This window comes from Panthera uncia (assembly GCF_023721935.1).
Source record: "Panthera uncia isolate 11264 chromosome A1 unlocalized genomic scaffold, Puncia_PCG_1.0 HiC_scaffold_17, whole genome shotgun sequence".
In the NCBI taxonomy this organism is placed as follows: domain Eukaryota; kingdom Metazoa; phylum Chordata; class Mammalia; order Carnivora; family Felidae; genus Panthera; species Panthera uncia.
This window is the reverse complement of record NW_026057577.1, coordinates 102,215,968-102,237,994: the sequence shown is the minus strand read 5'-3', so window position 1 is coordinate 102,237,994 and position 22,027 is coordinate 102,215,968. Positions and strand designations below refer to the sequence as shown.

The 22,027-nt window shown below is 48.6% G+C and overlaps 2 protein-coding genes across 10 annotated transcripts in view; one reads left to right on the top strand and one right to left on the bottom strand.

Annotated features, from left to right (window-relative positions):
• Positions 1 to 22,027, bottom strand: part of CCNJL (cyclin J like) — a 112,118-nt gene that overhangs the window by 34,348 nt on the left and 55,743 nt on the right. For 2 of the 9 annotated variants that reach the window (XM_049647862.1, XM_049647861.1), the window contains exon 6: positions 16,170 to 22,027. In XM_049647862.1, the coding sequence (XP_049503819.1) occupies positions 21,604 to 22,027 (424 nt within the window). In that variant the 3' untranslated portion in view covers positions 16,170 to 21,603. The other 7 variants (XR_007461420.1, XR_007461422.1, XR_007461418.1 and 4 more) reach the window with 7 other exon arrangements.
• On the top strand, positions 6,604 to 11,961 carry FABP6 (fatty acid binding protein 6). The gene is made up of 4 exons (XM_049647869.1): positions 6,604 to 6,682; positions 7,886 to 8,061; positions 9,341 to 9,430; positions 11,830 to 11,961. Exons 1-4 carry the CDS (start codon positions 6,616 to 6,618, stop codon positions 11,881 to 11,883), a joined length of 387 nt encoding a protein of 128 aa, XP_049503826.1. The 5' UTR covers positions 6,604 to 6,615; the 3' UTR covers positions 11,884 to 11,961.

Sequence of the window (22,027 nt, the reverse complement as noted above, 5' to 3'; positions counted from 1 at the left end):
AAATCCAAGTGTCATCAGCAACAAGCTGTGTGACCTTGGACAAGTCATCTAACCTTTCAGGGCTTAGACTTTCTTTTCTGTAAATAGGGATAATAACAGCTCTCTTGGAAGTTCCAGATGCCATGTGTCAAACACTTGACACAAGAATTAGTTGGTCCTGGAGGCTGCATCCAAACCAATTGCTGTATTTAGAGGACATGAGGGCAGGAGAAAAGAAGACGAAGACGAAGAAGAAGACGACGACGACACGAGGGCAGGACCTGAAGCCAGGCTATGGTCTCTAATTACCACCTGAGTGTGACATTTCTGAGGCTCAGTTTCCTCATCTACATGGTGAGGATATTATGAGGATACTACCTAACCAATTGGTTGAGAGAATTGAGCAGATAATTCATGTAAAACATTTAGGACATCACAGGTTCGGGATAGATGTTGGCTCCGGGTGGGTTTCTTATCAACTGAGATGGAGAAGTTCAGGGGAGGAGGAGGCTTTGTTGAGGGTTGAAGAACAGGGGTTTTAACCATGTTAAATCTGAGATGGCATAAGACGTGAGGTGGTAGTCAGTTGGACATAAGTCCACAGAGGAGGTCTGAGACGGAGAGAACAGCTGGAGTCATCAGCATATAGATGACACTTAAAGACTTGGACTGGGCAAGCTCATCAGGGAAGTGAGTGCTCAGAGAATAGACAAGAATGAGGACGGGACCCTGGGGCTTCTGACACTTAGCAAAGAGGGAGTTGATTGTTACTGCAAAGCTGGTGGCCAGGCACAGCAGCACTGAAGCTACACAGCTAGCCTGCCACAGCAACATTTACATAACACTCTTACCTACAGGCAACTCTTAGAGATGTTGTGGGTTCAGTCCCAGACCACTGCAATAAAGCGAATATCAAAACAAAGTGAGTCAAATTAAGTTTTTGGTTTCCTAGCACATATAGAAGTTATATTTACACCGTGCTCTAGTCTATTAAGTGTGCAATAGCACTATGTCTGAAAAAAAAAAAAAACAACAATGTACATATCCTAATGATAAAACGTTTTATTGCTAAAAATTCTAACCATCGTCTGGGCTTCCAGTCATAATTACTGATCACAGCTCACCATCAGAAATATAATGGTAATGAAAAAGTTTGAAACATTGCTAGAATTACCAAAATGTGACACAGAGACCCAAAGTGAGCAAGTGCTGTTGGAAAAATGGGGCCGGTAGACTTGCTTGACTTGGGGTTGCCCTGACCTTCAATTTGTAAAAAGTGCAGTATCTGCAAAACACAATAAAGCAAAGTGCAACAAAACAAAGTATGTCTGTAGTCTGTGCCAGGCTCTGCAGAAAATGCTTTCCAGAGATTAACTTATTTAATTAACTCATGGGAAAACAAAAATACAGGAAGATACATGACTTGCCCAAGGTCACACAGCCGGTGAATGGCAGATTGGGATTCAGACCCAGGCCTTCTGGCCTCAGAGTCTCCATCTCTTCTGCTTCCAACTGTGGGTAAACAAAGTACTGACTGGAAGCTCCAAGGGAATGCTGAGTCCTGAGAGGAGAGCTGGGAGAATCATCATGGAATAAATTGCCCTCAGAGATCCCATTTAGCCTTGACACTCTAGGATGAACCCCAAGAAGCACTTCAGATTTTTGGTTGAGGAAAGAAGAGGAAGGAAGTTTGATTAAGGAATGTGTAACCCTGATCAGTCTCTTATTCCATGCAAGGCACTGGAAGGTTCTGAGGTGGGGGGGGGGGGGGTTAGGAGGAAGGCTACTGCTCCAACCATGGACTAAAGCATCTGCATTTCCCACTCCCTAGGCTAGCTACTCTCAGAATAATGGTGGCTGATTTGAGGTAGGAGCCAGAGTGCAGGTGGGAAGTTGGAGTGGCCCAGGGGATTGGCCTTGGAGCCCTACTTGATCTCCATTGGGGTAGAGTCTCTCTCTGTTAGTTCAATTGCCCCATAAAAACTCACTGAGATATGGAGGCAGTTTGAGTTCATTTACCGCTCTTGGAAAGTTCTCAGTGAGTGTCTGAACAAATACGTGAACCCCAGCTGAAGAGGAAAAGAGGCAGGGCGCAGGTGGAGAAGGGGTGAAGGGTCAGACGCACACATAAACTCCAGTGAAGGGGAGAGGAGGAGCACAGCTGAGTCAGGCATCCGGGTGCCAGTGTTGTTCTTTCCCACACCCCCCACCTCGCCGGTCCTGCCCTTGATGCTATTTAGGAGAAAACAGTTTTGACCATGCAGAAGGAAGTCAATGGGAGAGGAAGCTGGAGGGCCCTGGAGAGGCTGTCTGGTCCATCCTGCCCACATCCCCTGGCCTGCAGCTCCTCAGGGTAACTGTGCAGCACAACCACTGGGGGTGTGTCAAATGCAGATTCCAGGGCCCCACCCAGACCTACGAAGTCAGAACTTCTGGGGGTCAGAGCCCAGGAATTTCTTTAAAAAAAAAAAGTTTATTTATTTATTTTGAGAGAGAGCGAGAGAGCGTGCACGCACGAGAGAGAAACAAGCAGGGGCGGGGCAGAGAGAGAGGGAGAGAGAGAATCCCAAGCAGGTTCTGCACTGTCAGTACAGAGCCCAATGTGGTACTGATCTCATGAACCCTAAGATCATGACCTGAGCCAAAGTCAAGAGTCGTACATTTTAACTGACTGAGCCACCCAGGCACCGGAGAGCCCAGGAATTTCTATTTTTCACAAGTCTTCTTCTCCCACACCCTTAGCAGTGTATGATGAGGACCACACTGTACAGAACACAACCTCACAGCCTATTGTAGACTGATCTGAACAAATAAAATGAAATCAGTGGTATTCCAGTGTCTCTCACGTACACATTCACAAGGAAGTATGAAATGTAGCTTCTATACGTGAAGGGATTACAATCTAATTGGGCCACAAAAGACATGCTTTGTGAAGAATTAAATTAATGCTACAATAAATAAATATTAATTCAAAACAACAAGCAAATTCAAAAGGCTGGACAAATTGCCAATGAGTGGGCATAACAGTATCATTCAACGAGCACTTATGAAATACTAGATCCTGTGCTAAGCACCTTATTTATGTACTCATTTAATTTCATTAAAACTCTGGAAGATGGCTTTTTAAAAATCCCCATTTAATAATGAGTAAGTTGAGGTTTTGGCTTATTGGTCAATTCTTCTCAGATCAGCTTTCCCTGATCCTTAGGAGGTGGTCAGGCTCACATCTCTATTTTCTTTTTTTTTTTTTTTAATTTTTTTTTTAACGTTTATTTATTTTTGAGACAGAGAGAGACAGAGCATGAATGGGGGAGGGTCAGAGAGAGGGAGACACAGAATCCGAAACAGGCTCCAGGCTCTGAGCAGTCAGCACAGAGCCCGACGTGGGGCTCGAACTCGGGACTGTGAGATCATGACCTGAGCCGAAGTCAGACGCTTAACCGACTGAGCCACCCAGGCACCCCACATCTCTATTTTCTACAATATCCCCATGTTATGGCCTTTATCTCATTTATCACACTGGGTTGTAACTCCCTGTTTTCTAGCCTGAGTCCCCCATGAGACTTGAGGGCAGATACTTGGCAGTTCCAGAGTCTAGTACATACTAGGTGCTCAGCTAATGTCTGCTGAGTGAATGAAAGCAGTGTGTCTGAAGTCTCTGAGCTAATATATGAAGACTAATGCATATGACTGTAAAGTCCAGGTCTCCCCGTGAGCCATTACAAGCAGATGGTACACACTATGGGGATTCCTGCAAGAGACATTCTATAGGTTGGAGGAATCAGGGAAGGATCCCTAGAGGAAGCAGAGTTGGAAGGACAGTTAGAATTTGGAAAGACAGATGAAAGGTGAGCAGTCAGTCCAGGCAGGCCAAGGCACGAAGGTGGAACTCTGCAAAGTACACACTTCCTCCAAGACTAGAGACCTCAGAGGAATCTAGGAGACTATACGCCATCCCCTAAGCCTCCCTAGCTTGCCTGTCAGCTGTCACCTTCTACCTAACTTACATGCCAGTTACTGCGGTGAAATTATTTTCCTCCAAGGTTTATGGGAGATGGCAATTGCTCCATGTTTTCCCATGCCTAGACCAGGTGACATAATGTACTCTTAGTTGATTTATCCATTTGGAATGTCACTTAATAATGAATGGGGGCACACCTGGGTGGCTCAGTCGGTTAAGCATCCGACTCTTGGTTTTGGCTCAGGTCATGATCTCACAGTTCATTGAGTTCGAGCCCTGCATCAGGATCTGTGCTGACAGCACATAGCCTACTTGGGATTTCTCTCTCCCTCTCTCCTTGCCCCTCCCCAGCTTGGTCTCTTTCTGTCTCTCAAAAAATAAATAAACATAAAACACTTTTTAAAAAGTGAATAGGATATTTTTCAGTTTCCATGAAGAAATAAGATCCATTAATGTCCATGGAAAAAAATCAAGATAAAACAGTATCATGGGATTTCATTTTTGTTAAAAAGAAAATATATTTGTATGCATGTGGGAAATGTCTAGAAGGCTATATATTCTGAACTTAACAGCAACTGATTCTTGAAAATGAGATATAGTGGGATGTGGGACTTTCACTTTTACTTTACAAAGTTTCTGAGTGTCTTTTTTAAATGTTTATTTATTCTTAAAGGAGAGGGAGAGAGGGAGAGGGGGGGAGAGGGGGAGAGAGAGAGAGAGAGAGAGAGAGAGAGAGACCACAAGTGGGGGAGGGGCAGAGAGAGAAGGAGAGAGAGAGAATCTTAAGCGTGTAGCCTGACATAGGGCTCAATCTCACCAACAGTGAGGTCATGACCTGAGCTGAAATCGAGAGTCAGACATTTAACCAACTGAGCCACACAGGTGCCCCTGAGTGTTTGTCTTTCTAAACAATGAGTATGTATTAATTTTACAATTGAAAAATAAGGCCCTTTGGTGGGATTTAGGTAGTTTTTAGTTTATTTGTCCTTTGTTCCTCCCAGTTTTCCTACTGTGAACATCAACTACTTTTATAATCAGAAAATTAAAAGCCCTTTACACCATAAAGTTTATTAAAAAGAAAAGAAATAGATTATCAAGATGACATAGTTTGAGATGTTGGGGGATGGTATGTTTGGGGAAAGTGCCAAAGATGGTCTAAACTCTGCGTCCCAAGAAATTCAGCACCCAGACAAGCTCGATGTCACACCAATACAGTCCCAACTTGGCAAAACATGTTAAGAGTTATAAGAATTTTCCAGATCCCATAATTTTGGAATCCCATCCTGGGGCTTCTGTTTAAGGAGATGTTTTTTTAAAAAAATCATGTGAAGGGGGGGTGCCTGTGTGGCTCAGTTGGTTAAGTGTCTGACTTTGGCTCAGGTCATGATCTCACTGTTCGTGGGTTACATCCCATGTCAGGCTCTCTGCTGTTAGCACAGAGCCTGCTTCAGATCCTCTCTCTCCCTCTCTCTCTGCTCCTCCTCTGCTCATTCTCTCTCTCTCTCAAAATAAATAAACTTAAAAAAAAAAGGCAGCTTTATAGAAACATGGGACTGTGTTTACAAACTAATGCTGAGCAAAGAAAAACAGAATGGAATCTTGTATTTACATGGTGATCATGGCTATTATTTATGTGCTATACTTAGGGTCAGTAAGAAAGAAAGCAAGGATGAGACAGGAAACAGAGAAGAGCTGAAGGCTTCTGCTCATCCTAGAATAGCATCGGCCCGTGTTCTCCAGCCCTCCTGTTTCTTTAAATATCCAAATCCATGGGATGCCTGGGTGGCTCAGTCAGTTAAGCAGTTAAGCATTAGTTGGACTTCAGCTCAGGTCTTGATTTCACAGTTCGTGAGTTTGAGCCCCGCATTGGGTTCTGTGCTGACCGCTCCCTGGAGCCGGCCTCGGATTCTGTGTCTCCCATTCTCTCTCTGCCCCTCCCCCGCTCGTACTCTGTCTCTCTCTCTCTCTCTCAAAAATAAACATTAAAAAAAATAAAAAGAGAAAAAGAAAATAAACATCCAAATTCTATTGTTCCTCCTGGACCAGCATTGCCATCTACACAAACACGCACCAGACCCCAGCTGCAGAGCTCACACCTTCCTGGAGCCCTAGGCCACACATCTGCATCTGTCTCAGGACTAACATGCTGCCTGCTGAGGGTTCTCTGCAGGCAGGTGTTTCATCTCGGGACTAGACACGGAGCTCTTTGGGGAAGGGTATATGTCTCATGGATCTGTGTTTCCTCAGTGCCAGCCCCGCATGCAGGAGGTGCTTGGTGCACTTTGGTCGATGGATGAGAGGGTGAACGAGTAAATAAGGGGTGACGAGAGTGTGGCTGGAGGGCAGAGCAAGGAGGAAGTTTTGGGGGTGGGATGGCAGCGGTGGATGAGGCCTCAAAGGCCACGGCATTGCCCTCATCCTTGCTGGGAGCGGCAGTGGGCTTATAGCCAGCTCTTCCCCAGGGTGACTAACCTCAGGGCTCTGCTCCTCTTAGGTCCTGCCCACGTTGTAAAGTGGCAAGTGCTTCCTCTTCAGGGGCTGGAGGGAGAGGTGGGGTGACTTAGGGGCCGAGCCCCAGCATGTGGAAGAGTTTATAAGCTGGGGCACCAGGCCCCTCAGCACCACGACCCTTCTCCCTCATCCCCCTGCCGTCTGCCCTCCAGCTCTCCAGCAGAATGGCCTTCAGCGGCAAGTACGAGATCGAGAGTGAGAAGAATTATGACGAGTTCATGAAGCGTCTTGGTGAGTGAGTGCATGAGTACCCCTTCCCAGGGCTGGTCTGTCACAGCCAGCTTGGGGCCAGGAACCCAAACTCTTTGAGGCCCAGAGGAGTGGAGTGACTAGTCGAAGGTCACATAGCCAGTAGTTAGTGAGGTGGAGACCTGATTGGCTTATTCATTCATTCAAATGTATACTGAACACCTGCTATATTCAAGGGCCAACCTGATGCTACTGATGGGGTGCCTCAAGGTCACACTGTAAATTAGGGACAGAGATCATTAGAATCCAGGGCCCTATGACGAGATGATGAGGGGGGCCACCACATCCTGCCTGGGGAGAAGTAACCAAAAGGTCGGTATAGAGACCAGGCTTGAAAAGCCATGCATTCACTTGGCCATTCAACAAACACAGGCCTCTCTTCCTGTGCTAGGAACTACGGGAAGAGATCAAAGATGCCACTCCTCTCACCGCTCCATTTGTGGCACTGGGTGTGAGGAACCCACAGGACAGCGGTCCTGACAATCCTGCAGAAGTCTTGGTGCACTATCTAAGTCTGAGGCAGCGCCATTGTCACGAGTCAAGGGACAGCCCCGGGGATCTCTGCCCTACCTCCCAGTGGCCAGAGAGGCCCTGAGAGCAGGGCACAGGGGAGACAAGAGTCCTTCTGGGTCGATTATTGCAAGTGGCCCTGAAGGATTGGTGCCTGGCTTCCCCTACAACAGTCTCACGTGGAATAGAAGGGAGCCAGTCTGAATGCTAGACCTGGTTCTGCTGCTAGCCTCCACTGAGATGCTGAGAAGCCCCTTTCCTGGTCCAGGTCTTCATCGTCTAATCTGTGAAGTAAGAGCCTTAGGAGACGGTGTTGGTGGTCCCATTCGTTCAAGGACTTTGTGAGCTTGGCAGTCTGTGTATGCTACGGTACTATCAGAAGAGCAGCTGTTATTTATTGTCAATTATATGCCAGAAGTTTTACAAGACACTATCACTTTGATTTCAACCTTGCAACAGCCCTGTGAAATGGGCCTTATTATCCCCACTTTGTTGATGGAAACACTGAGGCTCAGAGAAGTAGTGACTGACTCATCCAAGCTCATGGTTCATGGTAGAACTAGGATCTGTGTTCTTAACCATTGCGCTAGCCTGCCACCAGGGAGGAAAGCCCTCTCTCAAAGCCACAAGCTGTAAGCAGCTCTTACACAGCTGCTCTACTTGTCCCTGGGCCAGGGCTCCCCAGCGATGTTATCGAAAAGGGCCGAAACTTCAAGATTGTCACGGAGGTGCAGCAGGACGGACAGAATTTCATCTGGTCCCAGCACTACCCGAGTGGCCACTCCATGACCAACAAGTTCACCATCGGCAAAGAATGTGACATGGAGACTGTGGGGGGCAAGAAGTTCAAGGTGAGAGGCCACTGGCTGCCATTTCCTCCTTCCCCAAGCCTCTGGCTAACTTCTTGGTCTCAAGCGTGTCCCCTGGGGCTATACCCCAAGCTGAGGCTCTGTTCTCAAGTCTAGCCTCCAGCCCCTAAGCACTTGTGTTACTTGGCAACTTAACCACTCCTGGTTTTTAATGCTACCCCCATAACAGACACTGTAACGAAATTGTTAAAAATTGTTAACATGTGCCAAGCACTTAATATATCCCAGACACCTGCTGAATACTTCACATATGTTAATGCAGTTAGGCCTACAAAGTTGCTACAATTACTATCCCATTTTACAGATGAGGGATTTAGGCTGAGCCATGGGGTTAAACAGCTTGCCCTCTTGCCCCGGTTCCACAGCATGGGTGCACATTCACACCCAGGCAGTCTGGCTTCAGAGAGCATAACCATTTTTTCATGCTGCCTTCCAACGTAGCCTAGAGATTGACAATCCTAGAATCAGACTCATGTGGGTTTGAAACCACAATCTTACATAAGAAAGAAGTAAAAGGTGACTGTCCTCATCTGACCCAGCCTGGTCCCTCAGGTCTTCCGTGCATTCTGGGTCCCCTCTCTCTATAGCCCCAGTCATGACTGTGCGTACTTTTCCCTTAGGCTGCCCCAGTGGAGAAGAAGTAGTCATAACGTTCATGTTCTGTCACTTGTGTATTTAAAAAAATTCAACCATTTCTCATGGTTGAATGAGTCAGCACATACTGATTTGCCTTATTCTTTTTAATGCTTGCATTAAAAAGTATGGAAAGCCTACCATTCATCTAACACTCCCTCGTTGATAAGATATTTAGGTTACTTACCAGTGGACAGTCCAGACTAGATATTTAGGTTGTTTACAATTACAAACGAAGCTGCACCCACATCCTTGGCTGACATCATCGTTGTCCTATCAGTGAGGATCGTAACTAACTCTGTGGCTAACAAGGTGTGCTCACCATGTGCCAGGCACCGTGCCAAGCACTTTACACATGTCATATGAAATTGCTTAGTCCTCGTAATAACTCTGAAGTAGGTACAGTTACTACCCCCACTTTAGAGGGGAGAAAACTGAGGCACAGCAAGGTTGAACGACTCGTGCTTGTTACCCGTATCTTCAGACATAGGTCATCGTATATCTATCTACAAGGCAAACAATGCCAGAGGGGGCTGCGATGGCTGTAGGTAGCCCTTCCTCCCTGGGGGGCTGGCCTGCATTTGGGGGTGTCTGCCAACTCAGGCTCAGTGTTATGCTTCCCTCCCAGGCCACCGTGCAGATGGAGGGTGGGAAGATAGTGGCAGACTTCCCTAACTATCACCAGACCTCGGAGATCGTGGGTGACAAGCTGGTGGAGGTGAGTGTCCTGCTCGTTCCTGGGATAATGATGAGAACACTCTTCTGCCTCCAGCCATGGCCCCTGAGAGCCAGGCCTCTGGGTCCTGGCTCTGTGAGCACGTCCCGTGTGCCAGGCTCTGTGCTGAGCACCCAGTGTAGGTCATCTGGTTTGATCTTCAGAGCAACCTGTTAGGTGGGGGTTCTATCTCCATCTTCCAGGTGAGGGGACTGAAGCACCGGGAGCTAAGCGGTGAGCTGGAGGGCACCTAGCTTCTATGACAGTCCTGGGAATTGACGCTTGGCAGTCTGGTTCTGCCACTGCCGGGGCACAAGTGTGGAAGCCCAGAGTTTAGGTGAAGGGGGGAGTCTGGGTGGGCCCTGCAAGGGCAGCCACCATACTGCTCCACATCCTCCAGGCCCTTCTGCTAGACCTTCTGATTTTTCAAGAGAAGCTGGAAATTTGCACTTCTTTGTGAAATCTCCAGACTATTAAACATTGGCATTGAATTAATCCTTTTAAAAAATGCAGGCAGGGCTAACACACACATCTGTGGATGGCCCCTTCCCATACTTGGTGCTCTGTAAACACAGATTGGAGGCCGTTACTTCTTCCCGGGGTTCCAGAATTTTCCCCAGGTGAAAGAAATGGATGTGAAATTAAAAGCAAAAGGCAGGCATTTCCACACTTCATTCCCCACCTTGTGATCCTATGTCTTGGGCCAGAGCTCCCTGGGGTCCAGTCTACCCTCCCCAAGGCTCTCCAGAAGGGAAGTGATGAGGGAGGTAGGGTTTGCCACCTCCTTGTTGCCCCCTTCTCCTCTCTCTTTCTCTTTCTTTCTCTCTCTCTCCCTTTTTTCTTCATCTCAAACCCAGCCTAGAGGCCCAAGAGACTCAATGACCTCTCATTATTCCCATTTTACAGACTGGCCATAGAGGTTCAGAGACAACATGTAACTTGTCCAAAGCCACACGCTAGTTTGTGCTGGAGGCAGATTCCACTGGCTGACTTCTAGACTAGGTCTCTGCCAGCTCTTCCCAGGCTGGTGGGTCTCTAATTTTTTTTTTTTAATCTAAAAATGAAAAAGATGCCCAGTGTTTTAAAAAATATATAAAAGATCAAAAGTGATTATCCATTTTTTCCTGGATGGAAACTGATCTCTTAGAGAATCTGGTAAAAGCTTTGGACACATTTTTACATGAAATGTCAGCCAGTGGGTTCTGACTCCCAGAAGCAAAGCTCCCCAAACTGTGAGGTGTGTGGGGAGAACTGAGGGCAGAGACCCAGAAGCAGGTTTGTGCCCAACAAGAGGATCTATCTTCCCAAACTGAACAAACCTGTCTCCTGATTCCTAAGGTCTCCTGACCATGGAGCCTATGTGGTGTGAGCAGTGCTCAGAGATCAGGGTGTCACATGTGTACACACACACACACACACACACGTGCATATGCATGTATGCACCAGGGCACTGGCATGCACACATACAAATGCACATGCACACAGACCAAGCCCCACAGAGAAGCTGTCTTGGTGGGCACATCTCCCATTTCCAGAGGCTGGAATCTTCCTGGACTTCTCTGTCCTCCACCAGCAGGGAGTGCCTTGGGTGGGCATCCGTCCTCCCCCTCCAGGCCACCATCAGCAACGCTTGCCATGTTCTCACCATGGCTCTAGACCAAGTCCCAGCCTCCTTCCTGCTTGCAGCTCCCCCTCTGCTCCATCCTGCTCCATGTACAAATCACACATCACTTCACACTGCTGCCCTTGACAAAACTCCATTTGCCACCTTCCCACTTCCCGTGAGAAGGCAGCCTCCTCTGTTGGGTCTCAGGACCAATTGATGATATGTATGTGCCCCACGATGTTGGGTCCCTGATGGCCTCAAGCCCAGGACACAGCACACAGTGGGCCTTCACGGAGCAGCATCCTCTCACCTGCCTCTCTCAAGAAATCTTACACTTTCTTGGGGGCAGGGACCCTATCTTCCCATTACCGAACACAGGTGCCCCATAAATGCTGTGTGTGCAGAGGCTGTGGCCTCTTGATCTTAGAGGGCTTACTTGACTCCTCTAGACTTCAGTTTTCCCATCTGTACAATGGGCACAACCCTACACCATTGTTGGGAGGATTAAATGGGATAATGCAAGGCAAGTGCCTGAAGTGGGTGAACTTCAATGAACAGACAGGTGGAAGGTTATACTACAAAGAGCCACATCAGCCCTGACATCTGTTTAGCACTTTCGCCACATTGAGTCTGCACAGTGACTTGTGTAACAAATTGGGAAACTGAAGTTCAGAGGAGTGGTGCAACTGCTCACTTCTACTCAGGGCTGGGACTGAGGCCAGTCCTCCTCCAGCTGTGCCCCATGTCACTTAGCAACCCCTGCACTGACTCCCTCTGTTCCCACTGCTTCTTTCAGATCTCCACCATCGGAGGTGTAACCTACGAGCGTGTGAGCAAGAGGCTGGCCTGAGCAAGCAGGCGGGGCTCCCAGGGGGCTATGAAGCCAGCAGTGAACGCTGGGATAAGAACAGACATTGTTTGCTCCAAACCTTTGTCTTTGTTTTTTGTTTTCTGCTGTCTGGGGACAGTTTCTAGCTCGCTGGGGGTGGGAGAGGACTCAGGATGGCTGCATAGGCCAAACCTTGGCCCTGAGACCCTGTGCAGTCTGCAACATGGCAGGGGGAGGCTTGAATGTGGACTGCAATACTCCTGACCCCCCTGGAAGTAGCCAAAGGTGGTGTTCAAGAAGCACGGTGGGCACACTTCCATGTGCCCTCACCCTACCTTGCCACCCACCTTTCTGTGGGTAGGGAGACAGGGCTCCTTTAGACAGATAGATGTCACCTGGGAAAGGTAACACACAGACTCTCACAGGGGCCACAGGGCAGGTGTGTCAGACGGTGGGTAGGAGTAGGTGTGGCACTTCCAGGAAAGGGCCGTGGACCTAGGCTCCAAGGCTGGCAGACAAAGGAGGGACACACCAGGGCTTAGCCAGGAAGGTGTTTTGGCATTGCCATGGCTCTGCTGTTAATTGGCCGTGGAGGCATCCTTCTGGGCCTGTTTACCTAGTGGCACAAAGGGGGACCAGAAGGACCAATGAGGGCTGAGGAGAAATCAGAGAGTATGAGATGGCCAAGGGGCCATGGGAGGGGCAAGAGGGACTAGAAGGGGCTGGGATGTCCTGGTTTGCACAGTGATGCCCTGGAAAAACTGCAAGGGGCTTTGGCTGGCTGGGAAATGTGGTCAGAAGGGTCATTCTGACCTCCTGGTGGGTGCCTGGAGCCCAGCCCAGGATTCTGAGGCAGCATCTGGGTCATCTCTGCCTGATTTTGCATCTGTCTAGAGCATGGGAGTGGAGGACTGGGGTCGGCTTGCCTCCTGGCTAGATAATCCCTAACACAGAGCACAGAACGGACCCTTTTCCATTCTCCTCTCCCCTTGGCAGTGTTCCTCACCTTGACTTCTTACCCCATATTTTTCTGTATGACAATTCACTTATTTTTGCTACAATAGAAACTTTACATCACTTCTATATATGGAAAGCCAACATCATTTGTCATGAACAGATGAAAACTATCAAAAAAGCCAAAGCTGAACAACAGTGAGATCCTGTTGCCAGCCCAAAGCCCTGAACCTATGGCCTCCCTCTGTGAAGAGAGATATGTAGCAGACACAACAGCATCAAGCGGGCAATGTTTTCCTTGACTAATCAGAATTACTGCAAGGCTACTAAAAAGAGAACATACTCACTATGAGAGCCGATTATCTAAATTATCTAGAATGTGCATGCAAGTCCCAGATATGGGGCATTAGAAATAAGGTTTGCTCAAAGCCTTACACAGGGTCCGGCACACAGCAGGTGCTTCATAAGTGTCACCTGACACATGGCCCTTCCAGTCCGTGTAATGTACAACCTTTCACTGTCATGGGCCATCCTCAGTCTAGACAGATGGCATGGCCCAGCTTACTGGCAGCTCCCTCCTGCCTCCTCCCACATTCTGCCCTGAAACTTGTTTATCTTCCCAAGAACAGCATTCAGCCTCCCCCACCCCCCACCAAGCCAGGACCCCTTGCATTCCATCGTTTTGCCAAGACTTATTGCTAATTAAGTGAACTAGGTAAGCATTAAATTAAACTAGCAGTGTTGCTGTTTCCCCTCCAGACTGAATAATTACTCATAATGAGCTTGGATAATAAGTCTCTAAATAACAGACAGTTAGCCATAATTAGGCTGAAAATTGAGAGATTGAGAGAAAGCGAGAGGAGGAGGAAGGGAGATGAGAGAGGATAGAAGAGAAAAGAAGAGAGAGGGGGCAGGGGGAGAGGGAGGCAGGGAGAGGGAGGAGGAGGAGAAGGGAGAGGAGAGAGAGTGAGTCTGTCTTTAGATTGGTAACTGATTCAAGGACAAATTCAAATTGTTAGCAGGAGAGAAATTCTTAAGCCAGTGTCATTATAGATTCACAGACTTAGAATAGCAGGACCTCAGAGCCCAACTAGTTTAAGCTCTGTATTTCACAGATAGGGAAACAGACTCAGAGAGGGGAAGCCATTTGCCCAAGGTCACACAGCAGAGAGTGAGTCTCTGAGGAGAATGTGGGGTTGGGCGTCGCCAGCTGATGGAGGCTATGGCTTCTCAGGCCAGCTTTGGAGGGTAAACGGAGTGAGGTGTGCTGGAGCAAAGCATCCATTTTGCTGGCATCTCAGCAAGGAGGCTTCCTCAGCCAGTAGGAGGGACATTGGTTAAGAGCTTTAGCGCTGGAGACACGTTGCCAGGGTTTGAATCTCTCCTCTACCACTTAGAAGCTGTGTCACCTTGGGCTAAGTTCATCCATTCCTCTGAATCTGTTTCCTCACCTGAAAATGGGGATAATAATGTACTTAGCTCATACAGCTGACATGCTACAAGCATTTGCTACAAGCAAATATTAGCTGCTGCCACCGTGACCACCATCACCTCCATCATCACCACTGTCATTCTCAACCAGTGTGATGAAAGGGCTAGCTGCCTCCTTCACTAACTCAAGGCACGTGGGCAAGCTGCTGGATTTATGTGTCTTATCTTGTCCATGTGTAAAATAGGCCCCTAAGACCTCCCCTTCCTTCACAGGGGAGTTGCAAGGATAAAGTGTAAAAACCCATGTTCATTGGCTTCCAGAAAGAGAAGCCTCTATCATTTTCCTGCACTGGTTGAGATGCTATAGTTTGAGATGCTGTTTGAGGCCCCTCCACAGGCCTCAGTTCTGCTGCCCTTTACCCCAGGCATGACTTTCATCCTGACCCTTGGGAGTCATCTCTTTCACTCTGCCAGGGCAATGGTCTCCCTCCACCAAACTCATCTGGTGGAACAGGAACTTTCAAAAGCATCTTTAAATTTGTATTTATTTCTGAGAGAGAGAGCCAGTGAGTGAGCGGGGAAGGAACACAGAGAGAGAGAGACACAGAATCCGAAGCAGGCTCCAGGCTCTGAACTGTCAACACACAGCCTGATGCGGGGCTCGAACTCACACACCGTGAGATCATGACTTGAGCTGAAGTCGGACGCTTAACCGATTCAGCCACCTAGGCGCCCCTCGAGAGAAGTTTTTAAGACCACCACTAGGTGGCGCTCCACCACCCAGCTGCTGCCCTGCGATCACGAAAGTGTGAGTGTATGTTGCCGGTTGGGGCAAGGGGTGGGCAGTGAGATCCTGAGTGATTGGGCTTTTGTGGCCGTGTGTATGTGTCATCTAGGGGTGACATGGCGTTGGAGGTCACATGGGCTCCTCAAGCATTTCTAAATGTGAAACCCATTTCTACCACTCACCCATATTGAGACCTTGAGCCTTCCTCAGCCCCAGTATCGTCATCTGGAAAATGGTGATAATAATATTAGCTCTGGGTGATGCTGTGAGGACAAAAAAAGAATAGGGGGAGTAAGAGAGCATGAGGAAAGTGTCAAGTACAGGCCTTGGAACATAGTAAGTGCTCACCAAACAGCTATTAAGGGACTCTCTTGGTGGTTCTACTGGGAGAATGGGCACACACAGGGTCAGAGCACTTACAGCGGGGAGAAGCGTGCAAACCTGGCTGTGCATGAGCATCTCCTGAGGGTCCTGGTGAGAGGATAGCGCAGGCTGCACCCCAGACCTGGAGAACTGTCACTGTGAAGTGCTCCCCAGCCAGGCATAACTTTGGAGACTGACTACTCCAGTCCCAATCCTCCTTTTGCAGAAGGCATGACCTCCTGTGTATCCTGTCCCTTGTATCCCGGGCAAGGGCAGCAGCCTGAAACACTGGTCAGAACTGGCCCAGTTCTTCCTTAGAAGTTAGAGCTTGGTTGGAAGAAGTGAAGCTCAGAGACTCACCTGCATCCCCAAAGAAGGGAGAGGCCGACTTATTCACATTCTTTCTCACAGAACTCACTGTTGAATAACGATACCATATATTCCATGTTTTGTTATCATAAATCTGAAATGTAGTCCAAGCTGATACCCTTCCCACCTTATAAATGAGGAGACAGAAGTCAGAGTGGAGAGGTGGCTTTTTCCAAGGTCATCTAGCTAAGAGCAGACAAACTCAGACCTCCTGGCCTAATGTTCTGGTCTATATACCAGAAGTAGCATGCTTCCAGCCCAAGAACTACTCTAACTTACGATGTGTTTTATTGGTCTTCTGTTGTGTTAATAATTTTTTTAATTTAATTTTTAAATTAAATGAAAAGTTAATAGGTTTCCTAGAGGTTCCTGAAGGTTCCGCAATGTGGAGCTTACACCCTTGAAAGGCAATAATTGACCAGAACGGAGTAGGAGCCATATCCTCTAGGGAGACACTGGTTTCAACACAGTACTGACCACATCACACCCTCTCAATCACCCAGCTGGATTCACTATGTTACCTGCCTGGTCCTGGCGGGCATCTGGACTTGAGACTCCTGCAAAATGCTATGGCCTTTCTGCTGAAATTCAAGTCACAAAAGTCTTCCCTGAGGAACAAAAAATGAGGTGAATGAGGGCTATTAGATTCTTTCCTAGGCACTTAGGGCCAGGGATTGCCAGAGCCAGCCCAGAGACAGGTTAGGTTCCTCCCCGGGGGATGCTCTGGGAAAGCCCCAAGCCTGCTCCCACCTTCACAGATGGGGTTCAGGGAACTCCTCCCAAATCAGAGCCTGCTGGGGACAGACAGATGGAGCCATAAATCACATTACTCATGGTAGATGTGCAAGAAGCTGTTTCTATATCTCTGTTTGCTGGTGAGCACACTCTGAGAAGGCCTGCCACCCAGTACATCAGGAGCATGGACGCCTGGCAACTCTTATGAATCCATATCCATTATTCTGTCATGTCTTCCCCACCAGGTGAGTGAGATGGCCCGCTGGGACAGTCATGCTACCTTTCACTCATCCAAAACCCTTGACTGAGGTACTACAAGGCAGCAGGGCAGATTCAGACTGCCTGGGTTTGAATTGTGTCTCCTTCCTTCCCCATTGCTGTCCTCAGGCAAATAACCCGTCTCCCCATTCTCTGATCTGTAAAATATAGCCAATAACAGTTCCTACCTTGTAGGGTTACTAAGATGGTTACCAAAAATATGAGCAAATGCCTTAGTATAGCACTTTATACATACATAGTAAATGCTCAATAAATGTCAGCTGCTATGATTACTGCCACCACTACCAGGTGATAATATTCTTTATATTCTACTGGGGGGAAAGTAGCTTAGGGCACAGCCATCAAACCAAGTTCACAAACTAAAAAGATCATTTCAAATGGCTTGAACAGCTATGGAGAAAAGGAAGAGTAATGAGTGACTAGGGTTGTTACAGAGACCTCTTTGGGAGATGACACGGGAGTTGAGGTTTCTTAACCTTGTACTGTTGTTGTTTGGGACTCGACAGTTCTTATTGTGGAGGCTTTCCTGGGCTGTGGGATGTTGAGCAGCATCCCTGCCCTCTATCCACTGGCCCCCAGCCACCACAGTGGGGACAACCAAATATGTCTCCAGGCATTGCCAAATGTCCTCAAGGGGGCAAAAGTGAGCTCTGCTGAGAATCACTGATCTAAAGGATTAAGGGAGAAGAGTATTCTATTCACATGACACAACAGATGGCTTTGGAGAGATGGACTCTAAACCCAGAGGGCAGTGGAACCTTGACTGGCACTAATCCAGGCACTGGTGATGTTAAACCTGAAGGGAAGCCGGTTCTCCTAGGAAAATGGATCTGCATGTCCAAATCTTTCACACAGAAATACTGCATAAAACACAGACAACTAAATATGGAACAAAGTCTAGGTCTGGAACTCAGATGGTGCAGAAATTCAGCCGGGGATGCGGTTTCCTTACTCTCTTTTGGGCCCACAATCCAGGGTCTGCACATTCAGTCCTTTATTGGAACTTCAAAGAAAACCTGCATCTGAATCCCTGGGAAGCCAGCTAAAAACGCAGATTCTCAGGCCCCACTCCTCTTGGAGATTTCAGGTCATTCTGCAGCTTGCTCACGTTTGAAAATCTCTGGACTGAACTAGATGTCAGCCCTGGCAGGGCCTTTAAAGCCACCTCTATGCTTTTCTTTTTGTTTGTTTTTATTTTGAGAGCGAGATAGTACAAGTGGGGGAGGGGGAGGGAGAGAGAGAGAGAGAGAGAGAGAGAGAGAGAGAGAGAAGAGAAGAGAAGAGAATCCTAGGCAGGCTCCTCACTGTCAGCACAAAGCCCAGTGTGGGGCTTGAACTCACGAACCGTGAGATCATGATCTGAGTCGAAATCAAGAGTCAGATGCTCAACCGACTGAGCCACCCAGGCACCTCAATCATCTCTGTGTTTTTCAAGCTTTCCGAACTACTGCCCAGCATGGGAACTTAGGAAATCTAACACAGAACACCCATGTGTGGGAGAGGTACAAGCGGATCCCTCTGGTTGAAGAAAGGCAGGGGCCCAGGGCCTCTGTGGCTCAGTTTCCCTCTAGTGCTCGAAAACCACCCATCAACTCAACCATCTCTATGGTAACAGGTGGAGAACCTGAAGCCTAAAGACAGAGGCACAGTAAAGTGGGTATTCTTGGTAAACCCAGAATTTGCCTTATTGTCGAGTCCCCGACACCTAGACTAGCTTCCTGCCTTGCCTGACTTGATCATGGCAGATGGAGAGTACTGCCCCCAGCCCAGCCCTGCCTGCCCACACACACGGTTCCCAAACACCTCCTGGGGCTGGACGTCAGCTTCATGCCCTGGGCAGCTCTCCCCACACCTCCCCTTCCTAACTAAAGGCATCCGTGCTTAGTGAGAACCACTCAGCTCCACACGGACACCAGATCTCCAGGATGGCTCTCCTGCAGGAACCTGGGTGGGTAGAGGGCAGGGCTCTCTTCCTGTCAGAAAAGAGTCTGACACTCTCCATAATTGCAGATATATAGTCCATCCATTCTATGATACACATATTTTTACGTGTTAACGTTCCTGAAATAAGAGTACACTATTTAATCAGCAGTATCTTAAACACTATGTCATGGCTTAGTTGGTGAGTTTTTCTTGAATTCTCTCACTGGTGCATAAAATAATGGTACATCTTAAAGTAGACCTTGTGTTTGGCTTTGACATGCTTTATGTTGCTTAATCCTCATGAGAACCCTGTGAGGCAAGTGTTCTCACCCCCATTTTAATAGGTGAGAAGACTAAGGCTCAGAACAGTTGAGTCAACTCCCTCCGGACAGCTAGTAAGTGGTTGTGGTGAATTTTACGTGGTAGCTTGGCTAGGCTATGGTGTGTGGCAGTTCAGACACTAATCTAGATGTTGCTGGGAAGGCATTTTGTAGATGTGATTAACATTTAACAATCAGTAGGCCTTAAGTAAAGGAGACTCCTCTCCACGTGGGTGGGCCTCATCCAGCCAGGTGAAGGCTGTTAAGAGCAAAAAACAGGTTTCCTGGAGAAGGAATTCTGCTTCAGAGACTGTAACAGAAATCCTGAGTTTCTGGCTTGCCCTACAGATTTTGGACTCAACTGAAACATCCACTCTTACCTGAATTTCCAGCCTGCTGGCCTGCCCTACAAATTCCTAACTTGTCAGCCCCCACTGTGTGAGCCAATTCCTTAAAATAAATCTCTCTGGGGTGCCTGGGTAGCTCAGTCGGATATACATCCAAATCTTGATTTCGGCTCAGGTCATGATCTCGCAGTTTGAGGGTTTGAACCCCGTGTTGAGCTCTGTGCTGACAGTATGGAGCCTGCTTGGGATTCTTTCTCGTTTGCTCTCTCTCTGCCATTTCCCGGCTCATGCACGCACGTGCCCGTTCTCTCTCAAAAATAAATAAACATTAAAACATAGCAAATAAATAAATCTCTCAGATATGATGGGCTGCTTCTCTGGGGAACCCTGACTACTAGCGGTAGGGCAGGGGTGTTAAGCTCTACTCCGGGTGTCCCCAGAGAGGCCCAGCTCCACCGGAGCCAGTCTTGTAGAGCCCACCCCCCCACAGCCTCTCGGCGGGAGCGGAGACACCGACAGGGCTGGCTGAGAGTCGAAGGCCAGGAAAAGAACGGAGACCAGGAGCAGGTGATCTGTTTATTGCAAGACGCCTTCTTCTGCGTGCTGGGCTGGCTGTGAGGCTCTACTGGGGGGTCCTTCACAAGCCCCAGTCCCAGGCCAGACAGACACAACAACTTGGAATCCAAACCAGTCTCATATAAATAGAAGGAGGTTGGCAAAGGAAAAAGAGAAAAGCAACAAACAAACGCGTAGTCTTCCCACACTCATGTGACACAGCAGCACCGGTGCCTTATTCGCGTTACCTCTTCTTATTCTGCTTCCACACCGAAGCCTTCATCTGCTCTGAAAATCACCTTCGGATCCAATTCAGCAGCACATGGCCGCCTTCCTGATAGTCCCCGAGCCAGTCTCCTGCACTGACGGGCAAATAAGCCAAGAAAACCAAAATGGGTTCTTCTTAAAACAAACAAAAAAAATGTCTCCGTTGTTCTTTACACCTCCCAGTTCTGATGCGTGAACAGTGTATCCCCCCGACTCGGAACAAACCAAAAAAACACAACTAGCACAAGCCATGAGTCAGAATAAAAACATATTGCACATGGTTATGAGAGTCTTCCTGAGGGCCCTCTTGCTGTAGGTGCCCAAACACTGGCTTTCGATCCAACCAATTGCTTGCCTGTATTTATGATATACACCCCTGTCCATGCCCCGCTCCCTGACTCCAGCTGGCACGAAGCAAACATTCCACATTATTAGCCTTCCCTATTAGCCAAACTCACACACCGTAAGCACCTGGTGGAGTGGGGTTAGGGTCGTTGGTTGTAAACCTCTGTCTACCTTTCAACCACCTTCTCCTCTGGGTGGCTGTCAAAGTTCTACAGGTGAACACAGCATCCAAGATGTGGAATCTTCTTGAACTGAGAGCCTGGGGAGTTGCTCTCCCCAACCACCTGCTTGTTGTTACAAACTGGGTCCGAACCTACAGCCCTTGCATGGGACAGGCAGTGTGGCGATCAACATTTTTTCTCTCCTAAGGAATTTTCAAGTATCGTAAAATCCCTGATACACTATGTAAACAAGATATCTTACTGAACAGAAAGCTAGGTCACTTCAGGAAGCAGCAGCATGTGAGATATCTAAAAGGCCTAATAAGGTTTTAGGTCCGACAACAAAGGCAAGACAGCCGCCCGCCATGCCTCAGAAGGTCGACGCTTAGGCATACACACACACACAGCTCTTCTGTATGGAGGCAGGGAAAGAGCACCCAATGCGGCACCTGCTGGGGTCCTGAGGATACATCATGCAGTCCCCTTCTTTTTCAGTGTAGCTGCCACTGGCGAGAAGTAAAGAAGTCTTTGATGCTAAAAACCAAACATGCTCATGGACTGGCAGTCTGCATTCAGTTTCCAGTCTCCTGGCCTCTCACCAAGTCTTTCTCAATTCAGGGGCTCCCTCCTCCAGAGGGTGGTGGCCGAGCCATCCCCCTGCACCCCAGCTACATATGTGGAAGACGCTTTCCAGAGGAATGCTCTCGGGGGAGGTTGTCATGGACTGTTTTGCTGGGGGTCAGCTTTATTTAAAAAGAACATGAACCCTCTCCGTTCAAGGGTAACAATGAGGCTCTGTGGGGATGGCCTCCCCACTGCCTCACTCCGCTGAGCTCCCCTCACCTGTGTCCTCGTCCTCTGCCCAGGTGGGTCTCCAAGGGCTCCCTGTGTGGCCCAAAGGTGCCCTATCTGTCGAAACAGCCCGTGGGGAACGCGTGGCTTCCGCTGAAGTAGCTGCTTCCATAGGTGGCGGTGAGGCAGTGCCTGGGCTCAGCTGCGATGGCCATCTGCATGCTGAGGGGCGTGGGGAGGGACACGGGACACACGTCCAGGGGCTGGAGGGTGGGGTACAGGGCATGGAGGGAGGAGCCAGAGCCCCCTGAGAGCAGGCTCCCAGAGCGATGAGCCTGCAGCGAGTCCCGATAGGCCAAGCATAGGTCCTGCACGGGGGTCTGAAATGGCGCCAGGGCTGGTGTCGTCGGCTGGCTCAGGGTGGGGTAGGTGGGCGGCTGGAACAGCATCTGGGTGGTGGCAGGGGGTGTGCCAGGCACCATTGCCAAGGCCTGGCTCTTGACCGCAACAGCATCCTTGAAGACATTGTCATAAGCT